Below are 13205 nucleotides of genomic sequence, written 5' to 3' on the forward strand. Positions count from 1 at the left end.
ATGAAAAAATACTGACTTTCAGGAGCAAATACTAAATTTTAAACCTTTAAAGCACATGTAACTATTCACATCTACGTCCATCGGTAAAGTAGGACAGTGTTATGTATATTTATTTTATTTTTCATTACAGGATATTGTAATGTAAATTTATTCACTAGAGATGATACTTTTCTCAGAAAATAGCTCCACCTTGACTGTTAGTTTATAAACACCAAGTGTTGATCTAAATCCTGACCTTGTTTCAAAATTTGCAGCAACCACGTAAACAAGTTATATCTTTATTATGAAGTGATTGGTCGTTGTTGAGGTCATGATGGAACCTCATGCTTAAGATGTAAACAATTTTTTTAAAACTTTACTGATTAGAGTAAAATGATTGGATTTCGTCGGGGTCACACTCTGTGTACGTGGCCTTTAACAAGTGAGTAGTTTCTATAAGCTTTGAGAAGATGATCACGTGACCGTTTGTTTACGTTTAGAATACGATATAACCTATGTTTAAGAGAATTATTCTCAGTAGAAGCTGTGCTGTTAAACTGGAAGTTGTATGTTGTGCTGTTTGGAGTTATTTCAAATTACTCTGATTCTAAAGGATTAATTCTGCTATTTTTCTGGAAAATACATGTGCTCATGTGACATTCTTAATCAAAGACAGTTCTTACAAGAAATGTATTTTGATTTCCAAAACCGGAGTGGTAGTTCTACAAGGAACTGTAGACTTCACTACGTCGTCTTCCATCTTGGATTCTTCATCGGGATTCAAACTTGAAATCATCAGGACATTTTGTTATTATGACTTCAAAAATGTTATTCCTGTATTATTCTTGGATTATTTTCCCAGGGAAATAAATTGTATTTTTCCAAGCTTGTTGTTGTCACTCATTCTTGTGTTACTGTTTATTCATGTCTTAACACATGACATAAGAACAGTAACTTAATTATTTAATGTCAAAGATTCATGTGTTGCACTGTTGCATCTTCTGAATGGGCACCTGTTCCATTTGGGAGCCCATTTAGAAGGCACAAGAGTGCAAAACACACTTAGGCACTGATTGTTTATAGAAGCCTTGTCCACACCTTGTTTTTTTTTCTCAGTCATCATTAATTTCAATGTGCCATCTTTCATTGATGATTGAATTATGTGCAATAGTGTTACTGTACTGCTTTTGTTATAGCACAAGAGTAATCCTTTGTATTTCATTTTATGTCTAAAAAAAATGTGTGAAACAAATTGTCAGCAACTGAAAGAGGACGGTTCATTTCTAAAAGAAATTTAGCAAACTCAGTTTCAAGGTTGTCTTTGGTATTTACAAACGCCATAAGTTTAGACTGAGTTGTTGATGACTAAGCAGCAAGCCAATGTTTACTAGCTTTTACGTTCTGTTTTATGTCATGGGTGCCTCCATGCCCAATAGCGAAATCACAATGTCACAATTTGCAAAGCACCAACTTTTCTCCTTTACAAGATAATTTCACAAATATAAACATGCCATAATTGTCCTTCTAGTTCTGTGTCTTTTCTTTGCTGGAGAAAATTCCAAATCTTATGCTTTCTTTTATGACACCATTAAAAGTTGAGTACTATGATATACACTAATAGCAGCAACCACATTGCACAATCCAATACCATGGTTAAATACTTGTCTGGTAGCCTCGATTTAAAATGAACCAAGCATATTTTAGAACTCTATATCCCTTTATACATTTCTTTCAGAATGGAACTGGGTGCCCATTCTACACAGAACATTGAAAGTAAATTTTGATTAAAAAGCGTACACCTGTATTCAGTGCAAATATACAGGAAAAAATATGGTGAAAATGGCAGCCATGTGAATGAGTTGACACAGTATCCTGTATGTTGAATTGAGTAGATCTAGCATAATGGATGCTGAATGAGTAGATTTTGAGTCTGATGTTGAATGAGTAGATGCAGTGTAATGGATGTTGAATGAGTAGATGCAGTGTAATAGATGTTGTATGGGTAGATGCAGTGTAATGTATGTTGAATGAGTAGATCCAGTGTAATGGATGTTGAATGAGTAGATCCAGTGTAATGGATGTTGAATGAATAGATGCATTGTAATGGATGTTGAATGAGTAGATCCAGTGTAATGGATGTTGAATGAATAGATGCATTGTAATGGATGTTGAATGAGTAGATGCAGTGTAACAGATGTTGTATGGGTAGATGCAGTGTAATGCATGTTGAAGAAGTAGATGCAGTGTAATGGATGTTGAAGTAGATGCAGTGTAATGGATGTTGAAGAAGTAGATGCAGTGTAATGGATGTTGAAGAAGTAGATGCAGTGTAATGGATGTTGAATGAATAGATGCATTGTAATGGATGTTGAATGAGTAGATGCAGTGTAACAGATGTTGAATAAAACAGATGCAGTGTAATGGATGTTGAATGAATAGATGCATTGTAATGGATGTTGAATGAGTAGATGCAGTGTAACAGATGTTGAATAAAACAGATGCAGTGTAATGGATGTTGAAGGAGTAGATGCAGTGTAATGGATGTTGAAGAAGTAGATGCAGTGTAATGGATGTTGAAGAAGTAGATGCAGTGTAATGGATGTTGAATGAGTAGATGCAGTGTAACAGATGTTGAATAAAACAGATGCATTGTAATGGATGTTGAATGAATAGATGCAGTGTAACAGATGTTGAATAAAACAGATGCAGTGTAATGGATGTTGAAGGAGTAGATGCAGTGTAATGGATGTTGAAGAAGTAGATGCAGTGTAATGGATGTTGAAGAAGTAGATGCAGTGTAATGGATGTTGAAGAAGTAGATGCAGTGTAATGGATGTTGAATGAGTAGATGCAGTGTAACAGATGTTGAATAAAACAGATGCATTGTAATGGATGTTGAATGAGTAGATGCAGTGTAACAGATGTTGAATATAACAGATGCAGTGTAATGGATGTTGAAGGAGTAGATGCAGTGTAATGGATGTTGAAGAAGTAGATGCAGTGTAATGGATGTTGAAGAAGTAAATGCAGTGTAATGGATGTTGAAGAAGTAGATGCAGTGTAATGGATGTTGAATGAATAGATGCAGTGTAATGGATGTTGAAGAAGTAGATGCAGTGTAATGGATGTTGAATGAATAGATGCAGTGTAACAGATGTTGAATGAATAGATGCAGTGTAATGGATGTTGAATGAATAGATGCAGTGTAACAGATGTTGAATAAAACAGATGCATTGTAATGAATGCTTAATAAGTAATGCCATGTACTGGATGTTGAATGAATGTATGTAGTGCAACAGATGTTGAATGAACAGACACAATGTAATGAATGGACAGATACAGTGTATTGGATGAAAAAGGGGCAATTGTAGTGTAAAGGATACGGAATGAGCTGAAGGCAAAACACTAATAATACAAATCATTAATTCAGTACAAAATGAGGCAACAAATACTTTAAAATCAATATATTTATTATTTCTATTTTACATTAAATGTTTTTAGAGATCATTTTGAATGCTCCTTGAAGAAGCCCAGTATTGTCTTCAAGGGAACAATTTCATATTTATCTTCTAAAAAAAACACAATATTCTTGTCTTATACAATGTTGGATTTTAAAAATATGTACACCGAGTTTATTTAAATTCTGGACATGCAGGAGCTGAAAACAGGAATTTACAGTACTCATCCTACACATATGATCTAAAGACAGGAATTTACAGTACTTATCCTACACATGAGCTAAAGACAGGAATTTACAGTACTCATCCTATATAGATGAGCTAAGGACAGGAATTTATAGTACTCAACCTACACATATGAGCTGAAGACAGGAATTTACAGTATTCATCTTACACATATGAGCTAAAGAAAGGAATTTACAGTACTCATCCCTCCAACTCCACATACTTATTGCTAATACAATGTAGTAATTATAGATGGATTGCTGTGTGCAAATTTTTGCTGTATCCTGTAGGCAAATGTTTGCTGGAGTATGAGGGAAGACTTGCACCTTGAGGTTTAAACTCATTCCTTGGTGTTCCAGTAAATGTCAGCACACAGGACATTATGTATGGCCATTATTTCTTACATGATAAGGAATCTCAATGAGCAATTTTCAACAACTTCCAAAGCAATGAGCCTGAGGAAGAGTATCTCCATGCTGTTGACATAATTAGGTCTCTAAAGTACTGAATATTCATTGTTACCAGATTACTGTCACTCTTCCTTGCATTCTGCCTTATTTATCACATACTCCTTCCCTGCTGATGATGTTTGTCCACTTTTGGTAAACTTATCAATGTCTTTTCCATCTTGCCTTATTGTTGTCTGTAACTTGTGAGAGACTGGCCCAGGGTTAACTTTCATATAAAAAACCCTACTCACTCACTTATCAAATTTCATCAATTTGGAATACAGCTTACATCACAAAATAGAAGTCTAACCAACCAACCCAAATAATCCTAACAATTACGAAAGTCAAATACATATGATGCGAGATGTACTGGGATAACAGACTTCAACACCAACAGCTGCAAATGATGTTCTCTTTGCTTTGTGTACTGGTTCTATGCCTGCTTACAATCCAACTGGCTTTTACACACATATATTTCTGAACCAGTTCTGTGCTTCCTAAACATATGCCACTGAATGCTATATACTGGAAACCAATAGGACAGATGTGATGTAAAAATGCACACAAGAACACTCAGGAACTGCCAGTCATCTCATCATGAACTGCATATGATCTCAGCCTTAATGGCAGCTGCCATCTCTTGTCTCTCAGACTGGTTCCTTGCTTGTTTGAAGAGCTGCACTCCTAGTTTAAACAGGTCTGTATCCAACTGTTGGGTCGGGTATACTGGAGGCTGCTCGACTACCTGAAGTGGTAAAAGATGATTTTATCACTCTTTAAAATAACCTAGTTAAGACAGACAATCCCACTTGTTACTTGTCTTTAGCAACAGAAAGCATGAGGCACTGATGTGATTGATACCACTCACCTAGTTTATATAAAACAACAATTGACCATTTCACTAAACAGGCCTTTTTATTACTGATAAAAATATATAGTTAGGTAAGCTTTCTCCCTACATTTATATCAGGTCAATTATGACTGATTTTGCAATAGTCTGATGAAACTTATTCCAAAGACAAAGGAGTAAGTAAAATGCACAATCCATCCTCATAATCAAATTTCCCAAGACCTTGATGATACCAACACATTCAAAACATTTTCTTGAAATTGGATGAGAAACTTTACCATGTGATTGTCACTGGCTTTGAGTCTTTATAGATAGTGACAACGAAGTTTATGCACAAGCTTGGACCTCAATTAGCCAGAACAGCTGACATCTGACATGAACAGCATCCAGTCCACTAATTTAATTCAATCACATGTATACTATAGAGTTAACTTTTTGAGGTAACCTATCACAATATCCAATGCATATTCATTAAGCAGGAAAGTGTCCTTTTTCCAACTGCATTGGTTAGAAAAAGCCTTCTGTGTAGGCCAAGATGCATATGGTAAAGTGATTTGATTTAAAGAATTATAGCACAGCAACACAAGCAGGTTACCTTGTGCCTTGGCAACTGAAGTGCTTTGCCTAAGGACATATAAGAATATCTAAACAGTTAATGGTGAGATTGAAAACAAACAACTCATTCATTGAGCCACTGTGGCTTTTTAGTTCTGACCCAAATACACAGATTTAACCTACTTTAGTAATCTTAAAATGTAGGTCACAGTGTCCTTTGTAAAGGTGTAGTACTAACACAGGTGCATGTAGTTAACATGTTTCATCATTCGAGCACAAACAGCACACAATAAATGAACATTAAAAATAATACAACTAAGAGAAGCTTAAGATGTAGGTCACAGAAACCTCTTTTTGTAATAAGGGCTTCTTATTCATCAAGATGCATCCCATCATGAAATTTCATGGTTCTTGACATACTAGTATGCATATAGGATGCCAAGAACTCATGGACTAAATGCAGAAACGTGACTAAAGCAAGTAAAATTTAAACAGGTCACAATCAACTTCTTACACTGTATGGGTGTGATAGGGATGCATATCATTATCAACGAAAATCAAACACAAAATAGAACCAAGTGTAAAATACTGGCAACAATGACCCATTTCTGAAATGGGATGCATCCTCTCACAAGTTTTCATGGTTCTAGATAGGACAGTATATGAAAACCTATTTGGTGATGAGCTAAATGTAAAAGCTTCACCTGTGGCAAGAAAATGCAAGATGTAGGGTACACTGGCTTATTTTTGTACAGCTGTGGTACTAAAGGAAATGTATATGATTATTAAGTTTATTGATTCAAAAAATGAACCCAGCTTGGTAAAGCATACAAGTGACCAACTTTTGTGATCAGGGTGTAGTAATCATTACAATACATCTCACTAAGTGTTATGGTTTGTGGTATAACAGTATGCATACAGGTTGACAAAACATATTTGGTCATGAGTTAAACATATGCAAACCTAACATATCGACTAAATTGTCAAATTTAGGTCAGTGAACATTTCTTGTAAGAATGTGTTAATAATGAAGATGTACAGACATCCAGTTTAATTAATCTAGTACAAATTCTGAACTTAATTTGTGTTGACCCTGATGAATACCAGACAAAGAAATGATTTAGATGTAATAATAGACAGTGGTAATACTTAAACCTCAGGTTAAGACCATGAGCTGCTGAATCTATGGTTTCATTACAGAGTATGCACTGACTGGTTAATCATTCAGCCTGTATAACATTGCAAGTACCCAACATAGTGGGACATATCTGGGACTACCCCATGGAAATTTTTTAATAAAATAACCATTATTTCTGGCATTCTTTGGAAGGAAGGATTCAATAGCCTTTCACAGTCTCTGTTCAATCTACTAATTAAGCTGAAACAATCTAATCTCATGAGAAATCAAAATTTAAACACTGACAAACTGTGATTCTTTATGTAGATATTTCTTCTTTGGAAACAACAGCTTTAACATAAAATGTCAACAGAATATATATGGGCAATTTTGTTAGAGAATACTCTTTTGATTGCTTAGTCTATTCTATAAGACTGAGAATTGAATAGAGAACTTTGATTTAGGGACCATGATAATTTCCATAGTCAATGGTTTTAGTGAGAGATTTTATTATTAGAGGCTTGTAAGAGTTCATGGAACACTGTTTTGCCTGCCAAAAGTACCAATATGTACCAATTTCTATGTATTGTTTTCCCAAAATATTTTATATCTAAAATCTTTCTCTAAAATTGTTGAAGTAGATCGGGGAAAAAAGCGCCAGAAAAGTGATAATATAGCCTTACTATCTGCTGATATGCAGACAGAGAGAGTACATACCTTGTCAACCTTGCACAGCTGTCTCCTGATCTCCAGGTCTTGCCTTGCCACTAATGCCTTCCTGTATGGTCCTATGTTATGCAATAACTGCTTCCTCTCCTTGAGCTTCTGCAATGCTGCACTGTGGAAGGCTGGGATGTCATGGTAAAGCACAAAGGATGGTTTGGGTTCCACAGTTTCCTCTCTCTTCTTCTCAGCCTCCTCTTTTTCTTCGTGGGCTATCTTGCCTTCCTCTTAAGAAATCAGAAGAAATTCATTAGCAAGATTTAGCCTTGTATAAATGAACTGATCATTGTATGAAGTCAATAAAGATCACTTTCAATGCGAAACATTAGGCCTCAACCAAGTGTATTAGCAAGAAAGAAAATGAACAACTTCACAATTAAAAATATCATTGAAGCAGCTCGATGGCTAACTACTTTTTTTGTTAAAACTAAAAATTAATTAAATTATTTTAAAATTAAAATTAAAAACAGTGAAACCAAAACTTTTGGGATACACAATTTTGAGTTATGCAACCTCTCTTCCAAATGCAACTATTGAGCAAGTTGTGGTTAGCTGTACTCCCTGATTTAAAACAGTATTATTTTAGATCCTCTCCCACCTCACCAACTCACATGATAATATAAAGCCACCCTCACACAAGTGTTACCCAAGGGCAGCAATAAGACAATATCCACTACACACAGCATGCCATTCCAGTTAAGAATTAATATATAAACTGTCATAAAATATTTTAAAGACCTCTGTGATTTAAATTTTGTGCATCAAGATCTGTTTATCTCCTCTCAAACCACAAAGAAGGCATGAAAAACGAAAGCTGCTTCCTTTATTTTCACTAGGGTACAGTTTTACTGAGTTAGAAAGTTAACAATGGATTTAATCTAAAAAGATTTAACAATGGCCTTAATCTACTGCAAGAATGGACATACAAACAAATGGACACACATATGGAAGAAAATGTGATCACTTTACTGAGCTTCCAGCAAAACCAGTTCAACAATATTGACTTCTTCCACTTGATTACCATATTGTCAAATAAACTGGCAGGTTTATTGAATTTCCAGCTAAAAGGTTTTGGAGAAGATGGAGTGATGGACATAATTACTTACAGTTGTGAGTGATCGGCATAATCAATGACAACTTAGGAAAGGTTAGTTTAATGGACACTGACAAGTTTGAAGACAGTGTGTGTGTCATTTTGATTTTTGTACGTAGCTTTAACAATTTTTCAGTCATATCGCTAAGATGTCTGCAGTGTGGCAGTTTACAGTGATGTCTATCACTGGGGCATCATGCTGCAGACAGTCCTAACACTAACCTCTTAATACTAAGCGCCAAGCAAGGTAGCTGCAAGCATCATTTTTGTAAGTCTTTGTTATGACTCGGTCAGGGATCAAACCCATGACCACTCGCTCTAACCACTAGGCTACCGGAGCATGATGAAGATAATCACTAACAGTTGTGGAGATGACAAAGTGATGGACATAAGTCACTGACAATTTTGGAGAAGACAATGTAATGGAAATAGTTTTGGAGAAGACAAAATGCTGGACATAAACACAGTGATAATTACATATAAACATCAAAATACAAATGTGATCAGTGAGATTGCTATTAATCACCTACCTATCTGGTTACCTACAACCTACCTATTTGTGTGCACATATACAACCATCATACCACCATGCACCTCAACATTATTTTCATACACCATGAATTTAATCAAATTTCTTGCCAAATTTTGTATAAATAAAATGCCTAAGCAAGCTTACCTTCTAATTCAGCACTGTGCTGTTCCCTCTCCTCCTCCAACTGTTTCTGACAGGCTGAAACCAACTGATTAAAGATGGCTTCACCAGCATACTGTTTAGATATGCCAATTTTGGAGAATATACTGGCAGGTTTGAAGCGCTTGCAAGATGAGCCAGAGGATGGTTTGGGACGATTATCCTGTAGCAGACTTGTCCAGTTCAGGTCCAAGGCATCTACTGCTACCTCTGGAAATTCATTATCAATCTAAGTAACTGTTTCAAATTTACTGATTATTGTGTTTTGTATTATTGGATTTTGTGGGTGCAGCTGAAGTACATTTAGGCTAGCTTGAGAACCCCATTTACTTTGGGCATGACCACAAAATCCAACAGTGCAAACACTACAGTGTCTGAATTATAAAACTTCATTCATTAAATAAAAAATTGCATTTAAATTCATTTTCACAAATTTAACACGAATTCATGTATTTTACAAACAAATTTTATTACTGAATCATGAAAAATAAATAGATTAATGTGATCAGGATGGACCTTCTGTGACATCAAGTTTATGTAATAAAATTACTTTTTATTGTTCTATATTTGCTTAGCAATGCCCAATTATAGAAAAATTGACTAGTTTATCCCAAGCATTTGCATAAGACCTGAGTATATAATAAATATAGATATGCATATGCACCTCAGTGATGAATAAAAATCATTCTTAATGATGAATACTTTATTTATATCAATGATTACTTTATCACTATTTAAAAGAGAAAATTTTGAAACTATTTTGAAATTAATTTAAAAGAGATCTGTGAAATGTGTTAAATGATACTTTTTTCAAGATTAAAGAAGTAAACAGATCATATTATACATTATTTCCATATAAATTAAGAGTTTATAAGCCAGAATAAGACAGAAAAAATCCTTTAAATACAAGGTAAAAGAATGCATTAAACCTCCAAAGCTCCAGTGACATTTTTTTATTTGTTATCAAGATGAGACATCAAATATATATTTAACATCCCCTATAATAATAACAATGGCCTCTCTATGTACATGTGCCAAGATTCATTCATGACTGTTTACCGTATATACTTGCATGCAATTCAGATCTGTCTGCAAAATACATTGACCCAGATCTGCCATTGCATAATTTGACTGCAGATCTCTGTCAATGTAGTTTGTTAAGCCTAATCAGTAGAAATAACATAAACCCTGATCTGCTGGTGAATTATATGCAGATCTGGGTCTATGCATTTTGTTAAGACAAAGTATTACAATCAAATAATACAGACCCTGTTCTTGTCACATATATGATTGCACATCAGGGCCCATTTTGTTTGCAGTTGGACCGGATTAATATATCAGAAAATATGGTACATATGAATGCACCAAGGAGTGGGAAGTGACTGGTGAAACTCGTAACAGCGTAGGCATCTGTTTCTTTGATTTTACCACAAAAGAAGACATGCACGATAAAGACAGAGGCCAATATATCAGAGGTTCAAAAGATGGCCAAGAGCCGCTTGCCATTTACTTACTTTGCTTCTGTTTACTATATGCCGTTTCATCATCACCAAGTAAGCTTCCCTCCTCTGAGGAAATTGCCTCATAAGATAGGCTCTCATTCTCATCATCATCTGAAAGAGATCAAAGAACATGTTTGATTAGTACAATGTGCTACCTTATCAAATGGTGAACAAGGAAGTCTGTATGGAGAAGACTGCATATGGGGAAGGCTGTATAGGGGGAGATCTGCATTGGTAAGTATGCATAGGGAAGACGGGTGAATTCTGCATTGAGAAGTATATGGGAAGTTCTGTATGGAGAAGTCTGTATATGAACATTTCAATATGGGTAGATCTACTTGGGGAAATATATAGAGAAGTCTGCATATTCAGGTCAGAGAAAGGCAAACACCTCATACAATAAACCTAAAACCAATTGAAAACCATTGATCTGGGGCCTATAGATAGACAGGGGGTCAAGTTTAGTATTGCATGCTGTTTCCAATGATGTAGTTTGCGGAAAACAAAAAAAATCACCTTGGTGCTCTAGTGCAAACTGATCACAGTGACAGAATTAAGTATAAACTAAGTCAAAAAGGTGAGAGAAAAAAAAATGGATTTTCAACACAGCTGAATGTATGCCATGGAGAAAATTTATACTTGATAGAGGGGCCTTCGTGAAAATTCACACAGATCAAATGGCCAATTTCAATTAGATGGTCCTCAATACATCTGACAATGTCAACTTCAGCAAGAAAATTAAGCACTCATAATTTATTAAATTATCACTGTGAAATTTTAGCACAAATAAATATCAATGGTATAACTGTCAAGTGTAGTACTTTTACTGTGAAAGTACAACGGTTAACTACACTTGACACTGATGTAGGCATGTATGAGGATGCACACCTTGATCACTTGACACTGATGTAGGCATGTATGAGGATGCACACCTTGATGAGTAATGCATAACACTCAACTACATCTAGCAGTGATGTCAGCACACGTGAGTGACATACAATCTCAATGCCATTGGTAAGTTCTTTACCAATTTATGTATCCTCTGGCACAATTTAATACAGCATATATTTACAATATCATTTAGCAAAATAAAAATACATACTGATATTTAAAGTCATATGGCCTTGAAACACATTACTTCCCTTCCAATGATAGACTCCATAACACAAGTTAGAATTTCACAATACATCAATATACATATGAAGGAGTGCAAGGGCTGATAAAACTTGCCTTGTTGGTCTGTTTTGTCCAGTGACTTGGCTCCAACTGACCCCGTTCTGCTCCTGGTAAAACAGTGAAAGAACAGTATTTACAGCATGTCTTATTATTTTTATACAGGTTCCGATGTACATGAGAAGAAAAAAAAAATGGATACAAGTTGTAAACATGTATATTCCTACTGAAGACCCGGAAGTCAAAGTCAAAATGAATTCAATACACTGCAATATATTTTAAGGGTAAATTCCCTCTCAAAAAAAGTAAATGTCCATTCCAGTTTCAAATTCTATTCAAACGATTTGGAGATGATGATATTTCGAGAATTTTCTGTTTTTAGTCAATCAACATACATATTAATATATGTCTTCTGGCCAGAATGCTTTCTGCAAAATATGATCAAATGCTATTCAGCCACTTTGGAGAAGTTGTGGTGGCCATATATGAAGGTGAACTAGCATCAGCTATACAAACTGAAAAGTTTTATCCCAGGATTAATTTAAATTAATTTTAAATTTTCATCAACACTGCCACTATACACTCATAGAAGAGCTCTGGAACATAGAACTACACTTCTAAGAGTGTAATGAGAACTGAAGTAGATGATCATAGTTTTGTTTTACACGCTACAATTCCACACTGTATATTAGCTACCTTGATTTCTAATTTCACAGCAAAATGGTATTACATCTACCCTAATAAATGATATCAAATCTACCTTAATACATGATATCACAACAACCATAATTCATAACACAGTTAATGAGATCTTCCTCTTGTGTGCCCCCCCCCCCCCGGTCAACCAGCTTTCACCACCTATATACAGCCAGAATCCCTAGGCACGGATGAGTTTAAGCCCAAAATTATCCTTCAAGGTTAGCCACCCCACCAAACTTTTTACACATTAATTCTTGTACTTTTAAGAAGAAAAACCTATTATTTCGTGTACGAGAAGAACACATAAATTTTCAGAAGCTACGTAACAATCGTCTTGGATTATTCATGCGGAATTTCTTCCCCAAAGTGTTGATAAACTTTTTATGTTTTTTTTTTCTTCAAACTTTTAAGAAAGATTTTTTTATCGTGTATGAGAAAAATACATGTATATAAAATTCCGGAAGCCATGCCACAACCGTGTTATATTCAAATTCGTGTTATAACAGAGCATGATATAAACCATAAAGCTAGCAAAATGTGCCACGTCATAAAGATCTCTAGAGTAATAATCCTGTAATTTTATGAATGATAATGTAAATGTAAGATTTAAACCTCTCTTCTTGGGGCTTTTCTTTTCCACTTTTGCCAGACTTAATCGAGGCTCTATCCTCAAGGCTCAGAAGAAGTTCTT

The 13205-nt window shown here is 35.1% G+C and overlaps 1 protein-coding gene and 1 long non-coding RNA gene across 2 annotated transcripts in view; both read right to left on the reverse strand.

Moving 5' to 3' along the window:
- Positions 1–3431: 3431 nt before the first annotated feature.
- On the reverse strand, positions 3432–11558 carry LOC149799167 (zinc finger CCCH domain-containing protein 13-like). Its single transcript, XM_089958147.1, has 5 exons — positions 11531–11558; positions 10655–10753; positions 9126–9350; positions 7351–7583; positions 3432–4856 (listed from the first exon to the last, which is right to left on the reverse strand). The coding sequence occupies exons 1-5, from the start codon at positions 11556–11558 to the stop codon at positions 4707–4709; spliced, it is 735 nt and encodes a 244-aa protein (XP_089814273.1). The 3' UTR covers positions 3432–4706.
- Positions 11559–11872: 314 nt separating this feature from the next.
- LOC149799168 (uncharacterized) overlaps positions 11873–13205 on the reverse strand; it is a 2057-nt gene continuing 724 nt past the window's right edge. The window contains exons 2-3 of the long non-coding RNA XR_016420877.1: positions 13127–13205; positions 11873–11925 (exon numbers count right to left, since the gene is read on the reverse strand). The exon at positions 13127–13205 is cut by the window's right edge and continues 136 nt beyond it. This is a non-coding gene — a long non-coding RNA (uncharacterized LOC149799168). The remainder of the gene's footprint in view (positions 11926–13126) is intronic.

This window comes from Sinohyriopsis cumingii, chromosome 5 (genome assembly GCF_028554795.1).
Source record: "Sinohyriopsis cumingii isolate HCF-2022 chromosome 5, ASM2855479v2, whole genome shotgun sequence".
In the NCBI taxonomy this organism is placed as follows: Eukaryota; Metazoa; Mollusca; class Bivalvia; order Unionida; family Unionidae; genus Sinohyriopsis; species Sinohyriopsis cumingii.

Excerpts from the sequence above, each read along its gene's own strand:
- LOC149799167 (XM_089958147.1), bottom strand. The coding sequence starts at position 11,558 with ATGCCTACATCAGTGTCAAGTGATCAAG. Across the intron at positions 9,351-10,654 it reads ATATAGTAAACAGAAGCAAA|AGGTAGCAGTAGATGCCTTG; the intron begins GTAAGTAAATGG and ends ATGAATTTCCAG. Across the intron at positions 7,584-9,125 it reads GCACAGTGCTGAATTAGAAG|AGGAAGGCAAGATAGCCCAC; the intron begins GTAAGCTTGCTT and ends TGATTTCTTAAG.